This window comes from Rosa chinensis, chromosome 3, assembly GCF_002994745.2.
Source record: "Rosa chinensis cultivar Old Blush chromosome 3, RchiOBHm-V2, whole genome shotgun sequence".
Lineage (NCBI taxonomy): Eukaryota > Viridiplantae > Streptophyta > Magnoliopsida > Rosales > Rosaceae > Rosa > Rosa chinensis.
Window position 1 is genome coordinate 7196523 of NC_037090.1, and position 16387 is coordinate 7212909.

General features: G+C 37.2%; 1 protein-coding gene across 3 annotated transcripts; it reads right to left on the bottom strand.

The window, feature by feature from the left end:
* Positions 1-4: 4 nt before the first annotated feature.
* LOC112192554 (G patch domain-containing protein 8) lies at positions 5-3494 on the bottom strand. Of its 3 annotated transcripts, none has more exons than XM_024332348.2 (8): positions 3415-3494; positions 2436-2514; positions 1944-2139; positions 1406-1560; positions 1025-1168; positions 823-926; positions 560-722; positions 5-353 (listed from the first exon to the last, which is right to left on the bottom strand). In XM_024332348.2, exons 2-8 carry the CDS (start codon positions 2505-2507, stop codon positions 267-269), a joined length of 921 nt encoding a protein of 306 aa, XP_024188116.1. In that variant the 5' UTR covers positions 2508-2514; positions 3415-3494; the 3' UTR covers positions 5-266. The 3 variants fall into 3 exon arrangements, with proteins under 3 accessions (XP_024188116.1, XP_024188115.1, XP_040372603.1); XM_024332347.2 differs by having other exon boundaries at positions 560-725; XM_040516669.1 differs by lacking the exon at positions 3415-3494 and adding an exon at positions 3360-3381 and having other exon boundaries at positions 560-725.
* Positions 3495-16387: the final 12893 nt, after the last annotated feature.

A 16387-nucleotide genomic window follows, 5' to 3' on the forward strand; every position in this document is an offset into this window, starting at 1 on the left:
TTCATTTAGTCACAAGGAAGGAGGAGGCATAATGCTTATTTATCCTCACGAGTAAATAGTCTGCACTTATAATAGACAATCTTTATAAACCAAGTCATTCTTATGCTTCGGTGTAAATGACTTTAATTGGTACACCTATTAAAGGATCTTTCCTCACATCACAACTGCATACAACTGATGGAAACATAAACTGCATAATTATGACGCACAAACAATGAAAGCTTCATAATGGTACAGAGCCGCTGGGCGGTTACAAGCTATGTCAGCTATTCTTCATCACTATCATTGCCAAATACTGAGGCCACAGCTACTTTTGCTACTTTTGGCTTCTTTGAAGCACTACCAAACGAGGTCTGCAAAATGGGAGAGAAGTGCCAATATGGTAAGGGGCATATTTTTTTTCATCAAATGAATTGAATGCATTAATAATAAATGCAGTTTAGTCAATTCCTATGAGTCGATGTAGTTTAGTCACAAAGCCTAGACAGTGATATGCAGTTTAGATTTATATCTTCAAATATATAGTTACAATATATCAGAAACTTCACTTTGGTTTTACCTTAGAGGTGCCACCTTTAGAAGAAAACCCAAATTTCAAGGCCTTCCTTTGATCTTGATCTGCAAGTGCAGTAGCACTTCTCAGTTCAGCAGAACCCGGGGCTGATGCAGATTCTTCTTGCTGTTGTTGTAGCTGCTGCTGCTGCTGCTTACGGGCGTCGGCACTCCTTAAATTAAAGAAAAGAAAAGGAATGATAAGTCAATGAGGCTATACTAAAAATAAAATAAAAAATTAATGTATGAATCAGAGAGGCAAAAGATTACATCTGAGCAAACTTTGCCATTTCCCTCTCCTGGCGCTGCTGCTCCCGTTTTTGACGATCATCCCGACTACTTGTACCATGCATTTCTTTCATTTCTTTAAAACGCTGCAAGCCTCATTTAAGGGGTTTTCCCATTCAGACCAAATTTGAAACAATAAAGTCAAAGAAAGTGATTGTGACTGTAATCAACATAAACCGTTTACCTTCCTGTGATTATGATCATAGGAGCTCAAGTGACCTTCAAATTCCACAGCCAATTTGTATTGTTTGTTGCACAGGTCACAGTAGAACACCTTGCGTATTTCTTTCACCTCAGTTTGAATTTTCTGCTCACGTTCTGCTAAAACCTGGATTTTAAGGTGCACGAAGCAGGCAGTAGAAGCCACCAGGTAATAAAAACTGCAGGAAATTCTCAAGACCTTCCAAAGTTCATCCCTTATGATATACCATTCCCGTCAAAAGACAGGCATATATGCTATATGCTGCCTTCTGCTATTAAATTTGGGTTTCAGAAAAAGTAGCTTATCAACTTCATTATTATCTAATAACTTAAGTACTTATAGCAGATATGATTGAAGGCATACCTCCCGCTTCTTTGCATGTTCCTCAGTCTCTTCCATCTCAACATCAAGTTTTCTTCTTTGAATATTTTCTTCTGCTGTAAAATAATCATCTTCTTCTTGTTTTCCAACTCCTAGTTTTGGGTCTCTAATCCCAGATTTTATTGGCTCAACAATTCCTGCAGAACCCGATTAGATGTTATGAATGTAGAACACCAGGGCTACTATAAGCAATACCAAGACTTCATATGTCCCCTACCCGATTAGAAGCAATTAAGCAGTGAGACCAACAATGACAGCAATTAATCCCTTTCAAGGGCCAATCTATCATCACTACTATAAGCAATACCAATACTTTATATGCAGTGAGACCAATAATGATTGCCATTAAAAGGGATTAAAGAAAACTTATATACTAAAGAACAAGCAGCATGGTGTAGCCTTTAGGCACTCAAACAAGTTGACATACAAGTTGTCCATGAACGAAGGTGATCACTTACTTTAAAGATATCAATTAGCAAACTCAATACACAATCACATAATCATAAATATAATAACAAACCTTGTTCATCTTTACCGAGCCCCTTCCCCTTCCACCCCATTTTCTGGAGAAGCCGAAAACCAATGTTAGATGATGGTAACTGTCTGTCCAATGACGCTTGTTCCACATGTTCCAGATCAACATTTTCTGTTGGCCTTTGATTAATAGGAAGTCTAAATTCCTCTGCAAAATCATCAAGAAGTGACTCCTGATATGCCTGCACCATAAAGTCATTTTAATGCATATCGTTAAATTGGGAATTCCTTGTTGGCCGTAAACAAAAGCCAAACATAAAACTAGCCAAGTACCATATGATTAATGCAGTCTAATAAAATGATTTTTTATGAGGAACTAAATATAATCATGTGAGAACCATAAAACTTGGAGGTCACTGAAAAAAAAAAAAAAAAAAACCACTTGTTTGACAAGCCAATTATACAACTAGGCCATCGGATCTATGATAATAGACACAAGGATCCTACAAACCAATAATACAAATGACCCACTGGTTACCTGCTCCTTCTCATGTTGCTGTTTGTCTCGGGTGCTTGTTTCCTGTCTATTGTTATACCACCGGTTGGACATGTCTTGCCTAAACCATCATAAACCAACAACAAATAAAAACTCCAACTCCAAGGTGATGGGCAAATTCATTTGAATCTCAGAACAGAAAGTGAGAAAACTATAGACAAAAGTATGCAAATATCAAAACTTCATAACAGGTACCAAACACCACTTTATAGTTACTCTTCTAAAATTACTATAAATATGTCTGGGGAGTATAACACCAAGAATATTTTTCAAAAACAAAAACTAATGTAGTGAAACCTACTGACCTGCTCTTCATTACCAAGAAAAACTGATATTATGAAAGCTAAAGTGTCAATCTTCTGGATTTCTATCATCTAACTCTTAACTAACTCCCCTAGTATTTAGCCAAATAGTTGAGTTGCACCAATACGAGCAGTCCTCTCACCAAGTCCAAATCAATTAAAAGCCGCTAACAGAGGAAAAGTAACAAGTATAGCTATAACATGAGAAAACACACACCTATTACAAATATCACCAATTCATACATAAAAATCATTACAATAGCTAATGCAGTGAAACCAACCGTTCAATTGCCACAAAAGCTCCAATTTCTTTTGTCTAACTCTCCTCCTACTAGCCAAATTGCACTAATTTCCTCCTCTCATTCATTCAATTGCAATTAAAAGTTTTTTTTTTTTTTTTGGGTCAAGAGAATGTCTTCAATATTATACACATACCAAGCATTACAAGTAAACTCAAAACACTAACAGGTTAATGGGTATTTACAGAACACTCAAACTAAGCCTAAACCAACAACAATTACAGCAAAGCTTCAAACTTTGGTCCAAAACCCAAATCAACAATCTTGAAAGATGAATAATTTTAACAACAATTAGATAAGACAACCTCAAATTCGTGATATTCAGGAACAAATAAGAATCAAAACACGGGTAGCAAAAACCTGGTGGAGTTGAATTTGCGAGCTAGAGAGAGAGAGACCCAAAGCTGCTTCCGATCTCGTAATCTGGGGTTTGGTCTATGAAACGGGTTATTATAGTAAAATTAGACGGACTTGGATCCTCGCCCGACTGTAGCTGGGTCGCACCAATACATACTGGGCTCAAGCCCAGCTACCTTCATCTCTTTCTTTCCTTGTTACTGTTTTTAATTTTCTAATATTATGGGTTCTCTTATTATTTTTCACTCGTTTCTTTCTCTTTTCTATAAGCTGCACGGTGTAGAGAATTATGCGTTTTCTATTTTTATGCGTCGCACGATTAAGAAAAGCTGAAAAAGTTGGTTCTCGAAACACACAATTTTCAAGCCTGATACCTGTGAATTTGTTTTTTTTTTTTCCTTTTGTTTAATTTGACACAACTCCTGAGTCGGAATATCATAGATCGGACATAAACTTCCAATTGAGAAAATTCTAAATACAAAAATTGAGTTCATGAGTTGAGATTATTGTGATTTGTCACTCGAAAACCTTCTAAAAATCATGTTTTACTAATGGTAAGATTATGACACAAAAGAATTTCAATACATATATATATATATATATATATTTTTTTTTTTTTTTTTGGGGTGAATTTCAATAAATATGAGTGTTAAAAAGGAGAACGTCTTCCATGCTCGGAGCTTTGCATGCTCGGTGCTCTGGGCCCAGACACGTGCAGCTCACATGTCAAATTATAAAGAGGAAATTGTTGATGGGAAAGGCTTAGCCTGTTCCCGGTTGACGTTGGGTGAAAAGATTTCTACCCATGACTGGACAACCCCCATTCTCTTAAGCCGACTGCTACTCTGCTAGGTTCCTCTGAAGTCTAAAGACCTATACTTCTGTTCATCTCCTTTTCAAGGACATGGCCTGAGGTAGATTAGGAATTCACCAGTGGCTCTGGTTTAGAGGTCCGACCTGTGTGGCAATCGATTAGCTACCAGCACAGGAAAGTGATTGACTTCGTTTGGTGCAGCAAGATCAGATAGGACTCATGGGAAGAACGCAAGCAACAATACCCAACAATAGCTATCGGAGACGAATCAAAAACTCCGGAATGGCTGCCGGAAACCGGAATCACAGTGAAATCCGATGTCACCCAAAAACACAATTTCGTCAGAACCCCAATCGAATTCAAAACGAGAGGATTAAGTTTCATACAAATGCAGCTCAATCCGTAGCCTGAGTCGCCGGAAAAAGTTGGAGAACCGCCGTGGAAGCTTTAAGCTGTCTAGCTTCGTACCTTCGTCGTCCGTATTTGAATGGACAATCTGAGATCGGGAAGACGTCGGCGTCAAGGATTCGAAGCTAACGCCGGTGTTCCGCCTCCGGTAGATGGCCTGACTGTGAGGATACGACCGGGTCTCGCCCTCGGCCCTCGGGTAAGGGTCGCAATACCGGGTCAGAGACTCTAGATCTCTCTCGATCCCTCTACATCGTTGATCTGATCGAAGGCTGATATAAAGTCTCTCTTTAATTAATTTGGAACGGTCCTGATAAAGAGGTGACATTTCGACGGTTTAGATTGCACCACGTGATTTTGGAATTTTCTTTAATAGTTTCTCAAAATTCTAAAACTTTGGAAAAATCACAATAAATAGATCAGGTGTCCGAAAATTTTTCTCAAAATACCCATGGACTCGTGACATCGTGTACTTTATCATCAAACCCTTAAATTGGGGAATTCACTGCATGAAAATTTTTGAAAATATTTTCGAGCGCCTTTACACTTATCGAAATCAATAAATAATTTTCGCACTATCTCACTTAAACTCAATAAATTTTTTGCGGCTCACAGATTGGGGATCCTCATCCCAATTTCTCCCACCCTCCCTCCCCCCCAAAAAAAATAAATAAACCCAATTAAAGAAATGACTACAAAAATTGATCGTTTTATAATATTTTCACAGGAGAAATGAAATCGCAACGAATTAATATTTCCGACAAAAGCGTAATGAAAAATGTTGGAATATTTTTTCATATTTTGGGCAATCCAAAGGAAAAAAAAGTTAAAAGTCAAGCAATTTTAAATTCTCTAAGTGTTTATTGGGTGGTAATAGGTATAATGTAAAAAAAATTAACCATAATTGAAAACGGTCAACCCTATAAAAGCTTATATTTTCCTAAAAGGAGCCAAATCACGATAAGGTGAACATCCAAAAAAATTTGGATCGCACCAAATTCTTATATGCTTACTAGTGTAGTCTAACTTGTTTATTAGTTACATGAAAAAGTATACATTCCATAACCAACAAGGTAGAGGAAATAGAATTTATCAAAATCGACTGTTGGATGTTATTATGACAAGAAGAAATGGTTGTGGCCAAATTTTCAGCTATTTTCGTTGTCGTTTGGTTCTCGATCCACTAGGTCAATCCTAAACCCTAAATATCACATGAAACTAATATGCTCATAACTGCTCATTCGCAACTTATTTTTTCGATCTGTCAGCTCTCACACTCTCATGGGTATAAGCTATATCAACTACTGTGAAAATTTCAGAAAGTTTCTCTCCTCATGGTTCCGGTCCTCTTAGGGAAGTATAAGCATATAAAGGTTGACCGCTTTATTTGATGTCGATATGACAGCGGATCAGATTAAATTTTTTATATAGTACCTATGAATACGCTATAGATAGATGGGTAGTGTCAAATTTATCGATTTTCAGTTTCGATTGTTTAGATCGCATGAAATCCTTATATGCCTACTAATGCGGTTTAACTTGTTTGTTAGTTATATTGAAAAAATATACCTTCTATGAGAAATAATGTAGAAGAAATAGACTTTATCAAAATTGACCGTTGGATGTCATCATGATAAGAATATATAATTATGGTCAAAATTTCAGCTATTTTCGAAGTTATTTGGGTCTCAATCTACTAGGTCAACCATAAACCCTAAATAACACATAAAACTAATATGCTTATAACCGCTCACTCACAGCTTCTTTTTTCGATTTGTCAGCTCTCACACTCTCGTGGCTATGTCCTATATCAACTAATATAAAAATTTGAGAAATTTTATCTACTCGTGGTTAAGCTCCCCTTAGGGAGTTATAAGTGTGTAAGTGGTTGACTACTTTATTTGACAACTAAATGATGGTGGATCGGGTTAATTTTTTTACACAATACCTACTAATACGCTATAAATAGATGGGTAATGTCAAATTTATCGATTTTCAGTTTCGATTGTTTAGATCGCATGAAATCCTTATATGTCTACTAATGCGGTTTAACTTGTTTATTAGTTGTATTGCAAAATATACCTTCCATGAGGAACAATGTGGACGAAATATACTTTATCAAAATTGACCGTTGGATGTCATCATGATAAGAATATATAATTATGGTTAAAATTTCAGCTATTTTCGAAGTTGTTTGGGTCTCGATCTACTAGGTCAACCATAAACCATAGGTAACACATAAAACTAATATGCTTATAACCGCTCACTCGCAACTTCTTTTTTCGATTTGTCAGCTCTCACACTCTCGTGGATATGACTTATATCAATTAATATAAAAATTTGAGAAAGTTTATCTACTCGTGGTTAAGCTCCCCTTAGGGAGTTATAAGTGTGTAAGTGGTTGACCGCTTTATTTGACAACTAAATGATGGCGGATCGGGTTAATTTTTTTACACAATACTTACTAATACGCTATAAATAGATGGGTAATGTCAAATTTATCGATTTTCAGTTTCTATTGTTTAGATCGCATGAAATCCTTATATGCTTGCTAATGCGGTTTAACTGTTTATTAGTTGTATTGCAAAATATACATTCCATGAGGAACAATGTGGAGGAAATAGACTTTATCAAAATCTACCGTTGGATGTCATCATGATAAGAATATATAATTATGGTCAAAATTTCAGCTATTTTCGAAGTTGTTTGGATCTCGATCTACTAGGTCAACCATAAACCCTAAATAACACATAAAACTAATATGCTCATAACCGCTCACTCTCAACTTCTTTTTTCAATCTGTCAGCTCTCACAGTCTTGTGGCTATTACCTATATCAACTCATATAAAAATTTGAGAAAGTTTATCTACTCTTGGTTAAGCTCCCCTTAGGGAGTTATAAGTGTATAAGTGGTTGACCGCTTTATTTGACATCTAAATGACGGCCGATTGAGTTAATTTTTTTACACAATGCCTACTAATACGCTATAAATAGATGGGTAATATCAAATTTATCGATTTTCAATTTCAATTTTTTGGATTGCACAATATTCTTATATGTCTACTATTGTGGTATAACTACTTATTAGTTGTAATGAAAAGTATACATTCCATGAGCAACAATGTGTAGGAAATAGACTTTATCAAAATCAACCGTAGGATGTTATCATAACAAGAAGAAATGGTTATGGTCAAAATTTCAGCTATTTTCGTCGTCGTTTGGGTCTCGATCTAGTAGGTCAACCCTAAACATTAAATATCACATATAGCTAATATGCTCATAACCGCTCATTTACAACTTCTTTTTTCGATCTGTCAGCTCTCACTCTCTCGTGGGTATGATCTATATCAACTAATGTAAAAATTTTGGGAAGTTTATCTACTCATGGTTAAGCTCCCTTTAGGGAGTTATAAGTGTATAAGTGATTGACTGCTTTATTTGATATTGAAATGATGGCGGATCGGGTTAATTTTTTTACACAATACCTATTAATACGCTATAAATAGATGGGTAATGTTGAATTTATCAATTTTTAGTTTTGATTGTTTAGATCGCACGAAATCCTTATATGCCTACTAATGTGGTATAACTTGTTTAATAGTTGTATTGAAAAATATACCTTCCACGAGGAACAACGTGGAAGAAATAGACTTTATCAAAATCAACCGTTGGATGCCATCATGATAAGAATATATAATTATGGTCAAAATTTCAGCTATTTTCGAAGTTGTTTAGGTCTCGATCTATTAGGTCAACCCTAAACCCTAAATACCACATAGAACTAATATGCTCATAACTGCTCACCCATAATTTTTTTTTCCGATCTGTCAACTCTTACACTCTCATAGCTATGACCTATATCAAGTAATGTAAAATTTTCAGATAGTTTATCTACTCGTGGTTAAGCTCCCCTTAGGGAGTTATTAGTGTATAAGTGGTTAACTGCTTTATTTCACTTATTATTATTTTTTTTGAAAGAGATTTATTTGACTTATAAATAATGGTGGATCGTGTTAATTTTTTTACACAATATCTAATAATACCATTTAAATAGATAAATAATGTCAAATTTATCGATTTTCAATTTCGATTTTTTGTATTGCACAAAATTCTTATATGCATACTAATGTGGTATAACTTGTTTATTAGTTATAAGAAATATGTCTTCCATAACCAACAAGTTGGAGGAAATAAAATTTATCAAAATCAATTGATGTTATCAAGACAAGAAAAAATGGCTATGGTCAATGAAAAAATGGCAATAGCCGCATCCAAACTTATTTTATTAACTACACCCTCCAAAGGGCAAAGACCGTCAACGGAAACAAGTCTTGGGACACCAGCCGTTCACATATTACATTATTTTAGACTTCTGGTCCAAAATTGATCTAATTTAATCTATATTTCGACCTTAATCCTTTAAGTCAACTGAATAAAGTTTTATAATCCTATTTTATTAACTACACCCTCCAAAGAGTGAGATCGTCAACGAAAATAAGTTTTGAGACACCGACGGTTAGATGTGAAAATTACATTATTTTAGACTTCCAATCTAAAATTGATCCAATTTCATCTATATTTATAACCCGATCCTCTAAGTCAACGACTTACGTTTTACCAAATAACAAGCCGATTCAAAAACAGTACTTCTAAAAAAAAAAAAAAATCGAAAAACACTAGTACGTGGCTCGAAGCCTCGAACCTTGAAAAGCCATCACATACGTGGCCTCACCACTCTGCCCCTATCACCCTTCATATCTCGTTAACTGATATACACGCCGGAAAAACGATATCCGATCAAACCAGAAACCTGGGCTTGACTGTCTCTGCCCTACATCCTCCAGACCCTCGTATGGAGTTCTCAAATCTCATCATGGAATCGACAGTGAAGCACAACCTGGTGTTGAAATTCATAGGCTGGACTGGATCCAGAGGTTAGGTGACCCAAGTCTGAGTCAAGTTTCTCGATGACTGGAACTGGTTCGTCTTTTGTTGGTAACAGTTGTAGACGCGGAAGCCGGAGTCAGTGGCGGTAGAGAAGCAAGTGTGGTCTTGGTTGAAAGTGAGGTGGAGGAGGGTGGTGGGGGATGGGGTCGGGTTTGGGCATGTGGTTGCGGTATATTGAATAATGAGGTCGAGGTCGAGGTCGAGTACTCGAGTTCCTAGCTGCATAGCATGGGTTTGATTTATAATGAAAAATCAAATTTTGATTTGGAATTTTGATATTTGGTACATTTGGGGCATGAGCTTGAATGATGGTTCTGTTCTCGATCTTGATCTAATTGAATTGGGAACTCTGGGTTTTTGTTAGTTTTGGTTTATGGGTTTTGGGAGTGAATTTGTGGATGATAATCATGTAAAGTCAGAACCAGTGTCCCGTGGTGTTGATGCTGATGATGGGGATGGTGTTGAGATTAGGAACAATGATGGCTCCTGTGCTAATAGGATTGGAAATGGACCTAGCAGATCATTCAAACGCGATCCCGATAGCAGCCCAGAGATTCACCGGAGCCCATGGCAGCCGATCATTCAAACATATGTTGATTAAAAAAAGCTAAGGGAGCATCGATTTTTTTTTTATATTGTCTCTCCCTTTTTACTTGTTCCAGATTCGATTTGCTGGTCAAATATTGAAGAGGGAATTGAATTTGGTGTGGAAAATCAAGATCAGAATGATTCAATCCGTCAAATCCCAAATCCCAGCTAAATTCTGCAGGGGACGGTGAAAAAGAGTTTTCTGGGTTGAGGAGCATGGTGAATGATGAACACCCGGGTTCCTCGCTTACACAACTATATCCAAGATGCACTTCTAAAAAGTATATCCAAGATGCACTGAGAATATTTCTAGAGAGAGAGGGTCCTCCTTCTCTCTAGAAATCTTCTCTACAGCTGCTGGTATTTTGAGAGTCCACCCCCCACCACCCACCACCACCACCACCACCACCACCACCATCCCCACCTAACCTCTTTTCACGTCCAGATCTCCCCACCTCATCACCTACAAACCCCCTCCCTCTCCTCACCTGGGTTTTCCAGCGTTGGAAAACCCCATGTTCACCACCATCTTCACTTCCTACCCATCCCACGATTTCTCCTTCTCTACAGACCTTTCTTCCTCTCAAGTCACCAAATTTCTCTCTCTAAGTTCTACCCCCAAATCTGGTCATGCTTGCTTTGGACGGGATTTTCCATGGTTGCTTCCATATCTGCTAACTTCTCCACCACTTCTAGGCAAACTTTCGCCCGTTGGCGAATTTATTGTCCCCTTTGATGAGGCTGTTCAGATTGCTTCGGCAATCCAACCCTCTAAGATAACTTGGTTTCTCTTGGGCGTTCTTGAGCCCTATGTGTGTTCCGACTGGCGGAGGAGGTGGCTTGATTTGGTTTTGCAGTGGTGGCTTCTGTTCATGGAGCGGCAGGATCTCGGCGGCGGTAGTTCGTTGCGGCAGTGTGCTTGGTGGCTGTTTGATAGGATTAGGGTTTGTAAAATTTTCTTGGGCTTTCGGCTTTTAGCTGGGTTTGCCCCATCGGCTTTACTTTATGTTCGCTGGGCCTCTGTGCCTTATTTGCTGGGCCTGTGTGCCTCTTTAGCTGGGCCTAAGTGCCTCTTTTGCTGGGGTCTTATGTACCTCTTTTGCTGGGGTCTTATGTACCTCTTGTATTTTGCTTGATCTTTGGATCTTCTAATACAAACCTTGACCAAAAAAAAAAAAAAAAAAGTGATAAAACAATCTAGCCAAGACCAGGTAGAACTCCACTCAGTTTGCGTAAAACTTAATTCACCCCAGTCTGCTAGCCACCCTCAATCTGGACGATTGTTAACAGAGATTTTACAGAAAACGAGCTAGCAGGTCAGCCGGTTTATATAAATGAGTGGTCAGGATTGTGAGAACACATCTGACGGTTAGAAAGTGTGGTGATGTGCCCGAGCACTTCATGCTCTGAGCATGGAAGAATTTTCGGTTAAAAAGATATATCAACGTGTATGGTCACGAGTGTTCCCAGACTCCAAAATGCACCCCAACCCAGAGACTGGCGCATGGTTCCGGACAACCTTAGTCTATAGGCCTATAGCCCATCCAAATTTTTGGAAGTTTGTGTTCATACATATATAATTAGGACAAAGTGACCTCAATCTTAACTGTAGCCCACCCTATCTAGCCATATTACTTGATTTTCTTCTCCGTGCAATTAGAGTTTTGTTCTTGTCATTAATTTGTTTTGGATTTCTTGATTTTCTTGTCCTTGCAGGTGGTGGATGGCATTGATGATGGCCGTGTGCCGGGAGTGATGCGGTTGCAGCAACGGGGATAGGTGCAGAAGGAGGGGAGCTCGGATTATTATGGAGACCCAACTCCAAATGGAGGCCCAATCCAACTTGGGAGCCCAAATCAGTTGTGTAGCCCAAATCAACTCTAAAGCCTAGATCAGCTTGGAAGTATTAGGTGTCCAAATTATTTGGGAATGTTCTTTGGATTAGGGCCCACTTGTGGACCAAAATGAGGAGAGCTAATTCTCAAGGGTTTCGTATCTGAGATCCGGGTGGTCTGATCCAACAATCTATGTTTATACCTGACACATGTGGAACTAGAGTCATCTCACTCATCTGGAGTATAGGTTCCAGAAAATTTAAGTTTTGTTCGAATTTAGCCTATTTACTATGTTTTCTTTTCATAGTGTATAGGCTCGCTTTTGAATAAGCGAGCACTGATTACTATACTGTTGCATTCTTTGGAATATTTTTGTAGCTAGCTACTTCTATTTTCCTTTCTTCTTTTCTATAGAAGAAAAGCCTGATTCTATCATGCCAATCTTATTAGTCATCATAAGCTAATCATGATTTAAGGAAGATAATGAGGGCGTCAAAATCATAGACATGCAGTATCTATATGCTAATGTCCAGCTAATCATATCAAATTAAAAAGATTAGAAAATTGTTAAACCATCTTTTGTCAATAACTTATACGTAATTTGTTATAAAAAGATATTTTTCTTTTTAAAGAGAGTTACAAAGCACAAAAATTACCGTAAGGTCTTGAAAGATGAAAGGGAATAATACCATTCAAAACCCAAACAAACCATGTAATTTTGGTCATTTAAAAAATCCTATGTGCATTTTTGTTTGCCTAGAAAACATAAATTATTCGATTAGTCTTTGCTATAATTGCCTTCTGGAGGAAGTTGCATCTTTGGGGTTGGGGAAAATACAGGAAACCTTTTCTCCTATGAAAATCCTAAGTTGCTTCAGTTCTAAACTGGAATGGACATGATATCTAAACTGGAATGGACATGATATATTACGGCTCCGGCCATTGGTTATCATCTCGTTCTTCTAGGCTTTCTAGGTATATTCAAGCATATGATATACACAGACGAAAATGGAAACAAAGGATATGCACAAGATTAAACACAGGACAGATTTCATAAGAGCCAAGAAGAATGGGATACCTATGGTTCTTATTTGTTGGAGATTTATATATGTTCTCCTCGGAGAGCTGCAGGGTCACTTCAGATCTGTTGAACAGTGAGACTGCGAGAGGACCAAAGACAAACCAAAACTGAAATTATAGTGAGGGCCTGAGGGGCAAAGCCATTTACCGTAATCTACGGTTCCCTTTTATCTAATTTATTAGCAAAATAACAGGACAAACCATGCTAACACTCTAAGATGATTTTGCTCGACCGTATTACAAAACGGATACTTTTGCTCGTATTACAGTTGTTTTCATGTCTATAACAAAGAAAAACATTCGAGTAGATCACTGTGCTCATTTGCATCAACATTGGAGTGAGTTTTCCTTCAACAAACTAGTCTCGTATCACATATGTCCCTACTCCCTACTTGCAAAGGACTTTCTGTTACTAAAAGGAGATTTGTTTTGCATTAGCATGAAGGCATCAAAGAAACGAGGAGATTCCAAGGATGAGCCATAACTAATTGGCTGGAGGCCATTCATAAACTCCATGCCGTGCCAAATTGTTATCTTCTTGCATGTGTAGTTTTCGTCACTCCCTTCATTTTGATACATCATGGATGTAGAACATACATTGTTGTGAATCCAAAATTAGTCATTTGGAGGGTCAGAAATTTCTCTCGGACAACCCGGAAAGACTCAAAACGATCACCTTCAGTACGTAATCAGAACTTTCATCTGTAAAGTTGTTCTCTATAACCCTGTTCTATAGTAGAGGTTGAAACTTTTCTTTCCGTGTGTAGTAGTATTTCTCAGCTCTTAATAAAAACTTAATTCCTTACATTAAACAAATCCCCCATTGTTGACTTTGCCAAGGTATAATCCTTCATAATGTGCAATCTATACTACTTTATAAGCATATACTGCCTAACTTCGTATCACTTCTTTGCAGAACTCATTGTTCTATACGTTTGCTTACTGCTTAATCAACAAACATGATTCTGTGATCCTTTGATAAGAATATCAGGTCCCCATTGATTAATAAAAATAATTTGGTATTTTGAAAATCAAGCATGATTCTTTTATCATAAAGAGTTAAGGTTGTACGTACGATCTTTCACTAACTCAAGGTATTAAGCATAGGCTCGGAATAGGCTCAGGTTTGATAATCGTCCCCTATGTGTTGTTCAATTTTGGCATGGATTCGTCAAACTAGTCTGTGAATTGTAAGGGTGTTTTGGATGCCCAATTATTGTCTTCTCTGGAATTGCTCCTAAATGTGGTAAGGCTCCCAAAGTTCACCATGTTTTTTGGAAATGGCCAATTTTTCCTTAGGTCAAAGTAAACACTGATGGTTTGGCGAAATGCAATCTAGGCTGGGCAGCTTGTTGGGGTGTGTTTCGAGATGCCTCAGGTGATTTTTTAGGGAGTTTTTGTCAGTCACTTGGCTGGAATTCTTCCTTCTATTCTAAACTTTATGTTGTTATCTTGGCTATTGAAATTGCCTATGCTAGAGGGTGGTTCTATTTATGGTTGGAAAGTGATTCTATTAGTGTGGTAGTTTGCTTCTCTTCTAGATCATTTTCTCCTCCATGGAATTTAAGAGTTCATTGGCGCAATTGTCTATCTAAAGTACATCAAATGAATTTTCGATGTTGTCATATTTTTAGAGAAGGTAATGTTGTGGCTGACAAGTTTTGTTCGAATTTAGCCTATTTACTATGTTTTCTTTTCATAGTGTATAGGCTCGCTTTTGAATAAGCGAGCACTGATTACTATACTGTTGCATTCTTTGGAATATTTTTGTAGCTAGCTACTTCTATTTTCCTTTCTTCTTTTCTATAGAAGAAAAGCCTGATTCTATCATGCCAATCTTATTAGTCATCATAAGCTAATCATGATTTAAGGAAGATAATGAGGGCGTCAAAATCATAGACATGCAGTATCTATATGCTAATGTCCAGCTAATCATATCAAATTAAAAAGATTAGAAAATTGTTAAGCCATCTTTTGTCAATAACTTATACGTAATTTGTTATAAAAAGATATTTTTCTTTTTAAAGAGAGTTACAAAGCACAAAAATTACCGTAAGGTCTTGAAAGATGAAAGGGAATAATACCATTCAAAACCCAAACAAACCATGTAATTTTGGTCATTTAAAAAATCCTATGTGCATTTTTGTTTGCCTAGAAAACATAAATTATTCGATTAGTCTTTGCTATAATTGCCTTCTGGAGGAAGTTGCATCTTTGGGGTTGGGGAAAATACAGGAAACCTTTTCTCCTATGAAAATCCTAAGTTGCTTCAGTTCTAAACTGGAATGGACATGATATCTAAACTGGAATGGACATGATATATTACGGCTCCGGCCATTGGTTATCATCTCGTTCTTCTAGGCTTTCTAGGTATATTCAAGCATATGATATACACAGACGAAAATGGAAACAAAGGATATGCACAAGATTAAACACAAGACAGATTTCATAAGAGCCAAGAAGAATGTGATACCTATGGTTCTTGTTTGTTGGAGATTTCTATATGTTCTCCTCGGAGAGCTGCAGGGTCACTTCAGATCTGTTGAACAGTGAGACTGCGAGAGGACCAAAGACAAACCAAAACTGAAATTATAGTGAGTGGCAAAGCCATTTACCGTAATCTACGTTTCCCTTTTATCTAATTTATTAGCAAATTGTCCTGTTATACCATGCTAACACTCTAAGATGATTTTGCTCGACCGTACTACAAAACGGATACTTTTGCTCGTATTACAGTTGTTTTCATGTCTATAACAAAGAAAAACATTCGAGTAGATCAGTGTGCTCATTTGCATCAACATTGGAGTGAGTTTTCCTTCAACAAACTAGTCTCGTATCACAAATGTCCCTACTCCCTACTTGCAAAGGACTTTCTGTTACTAAAAGGAGATTTGTTTTGCATTAGCATGAAGGCATCAAAGAAACGAGGAGATTCCAAGGATGAGCCATAACTAATTGGCTGGAGGCCATTCATAAACTCCATGCCGTGCCAAATTGGTATCTTCTTGTGTAGTTTTCGTCACTCCCTTCATTTTGATACATCATGGATGTAGAACATACATTGTTGTGAATCCAAAATTAGTCATTTGGAGGGTCAGAAACTTCTCTCGGACAACCCGGAAAGACTCAAAACGATCACCTTCAGTAATCAGAACTTTCATCTGTAAAGTTGTTCTCTATAACTCTGTTCTATAGTAGAGGTTGAAACTTTTCTTTCCGTGTGTAGTAGTATTTCTCAGCTCTTAATAAAAACTTAATTCCTTACATTAAACAAATCCCCCATTGTTGACTTTGCCAAGGTATA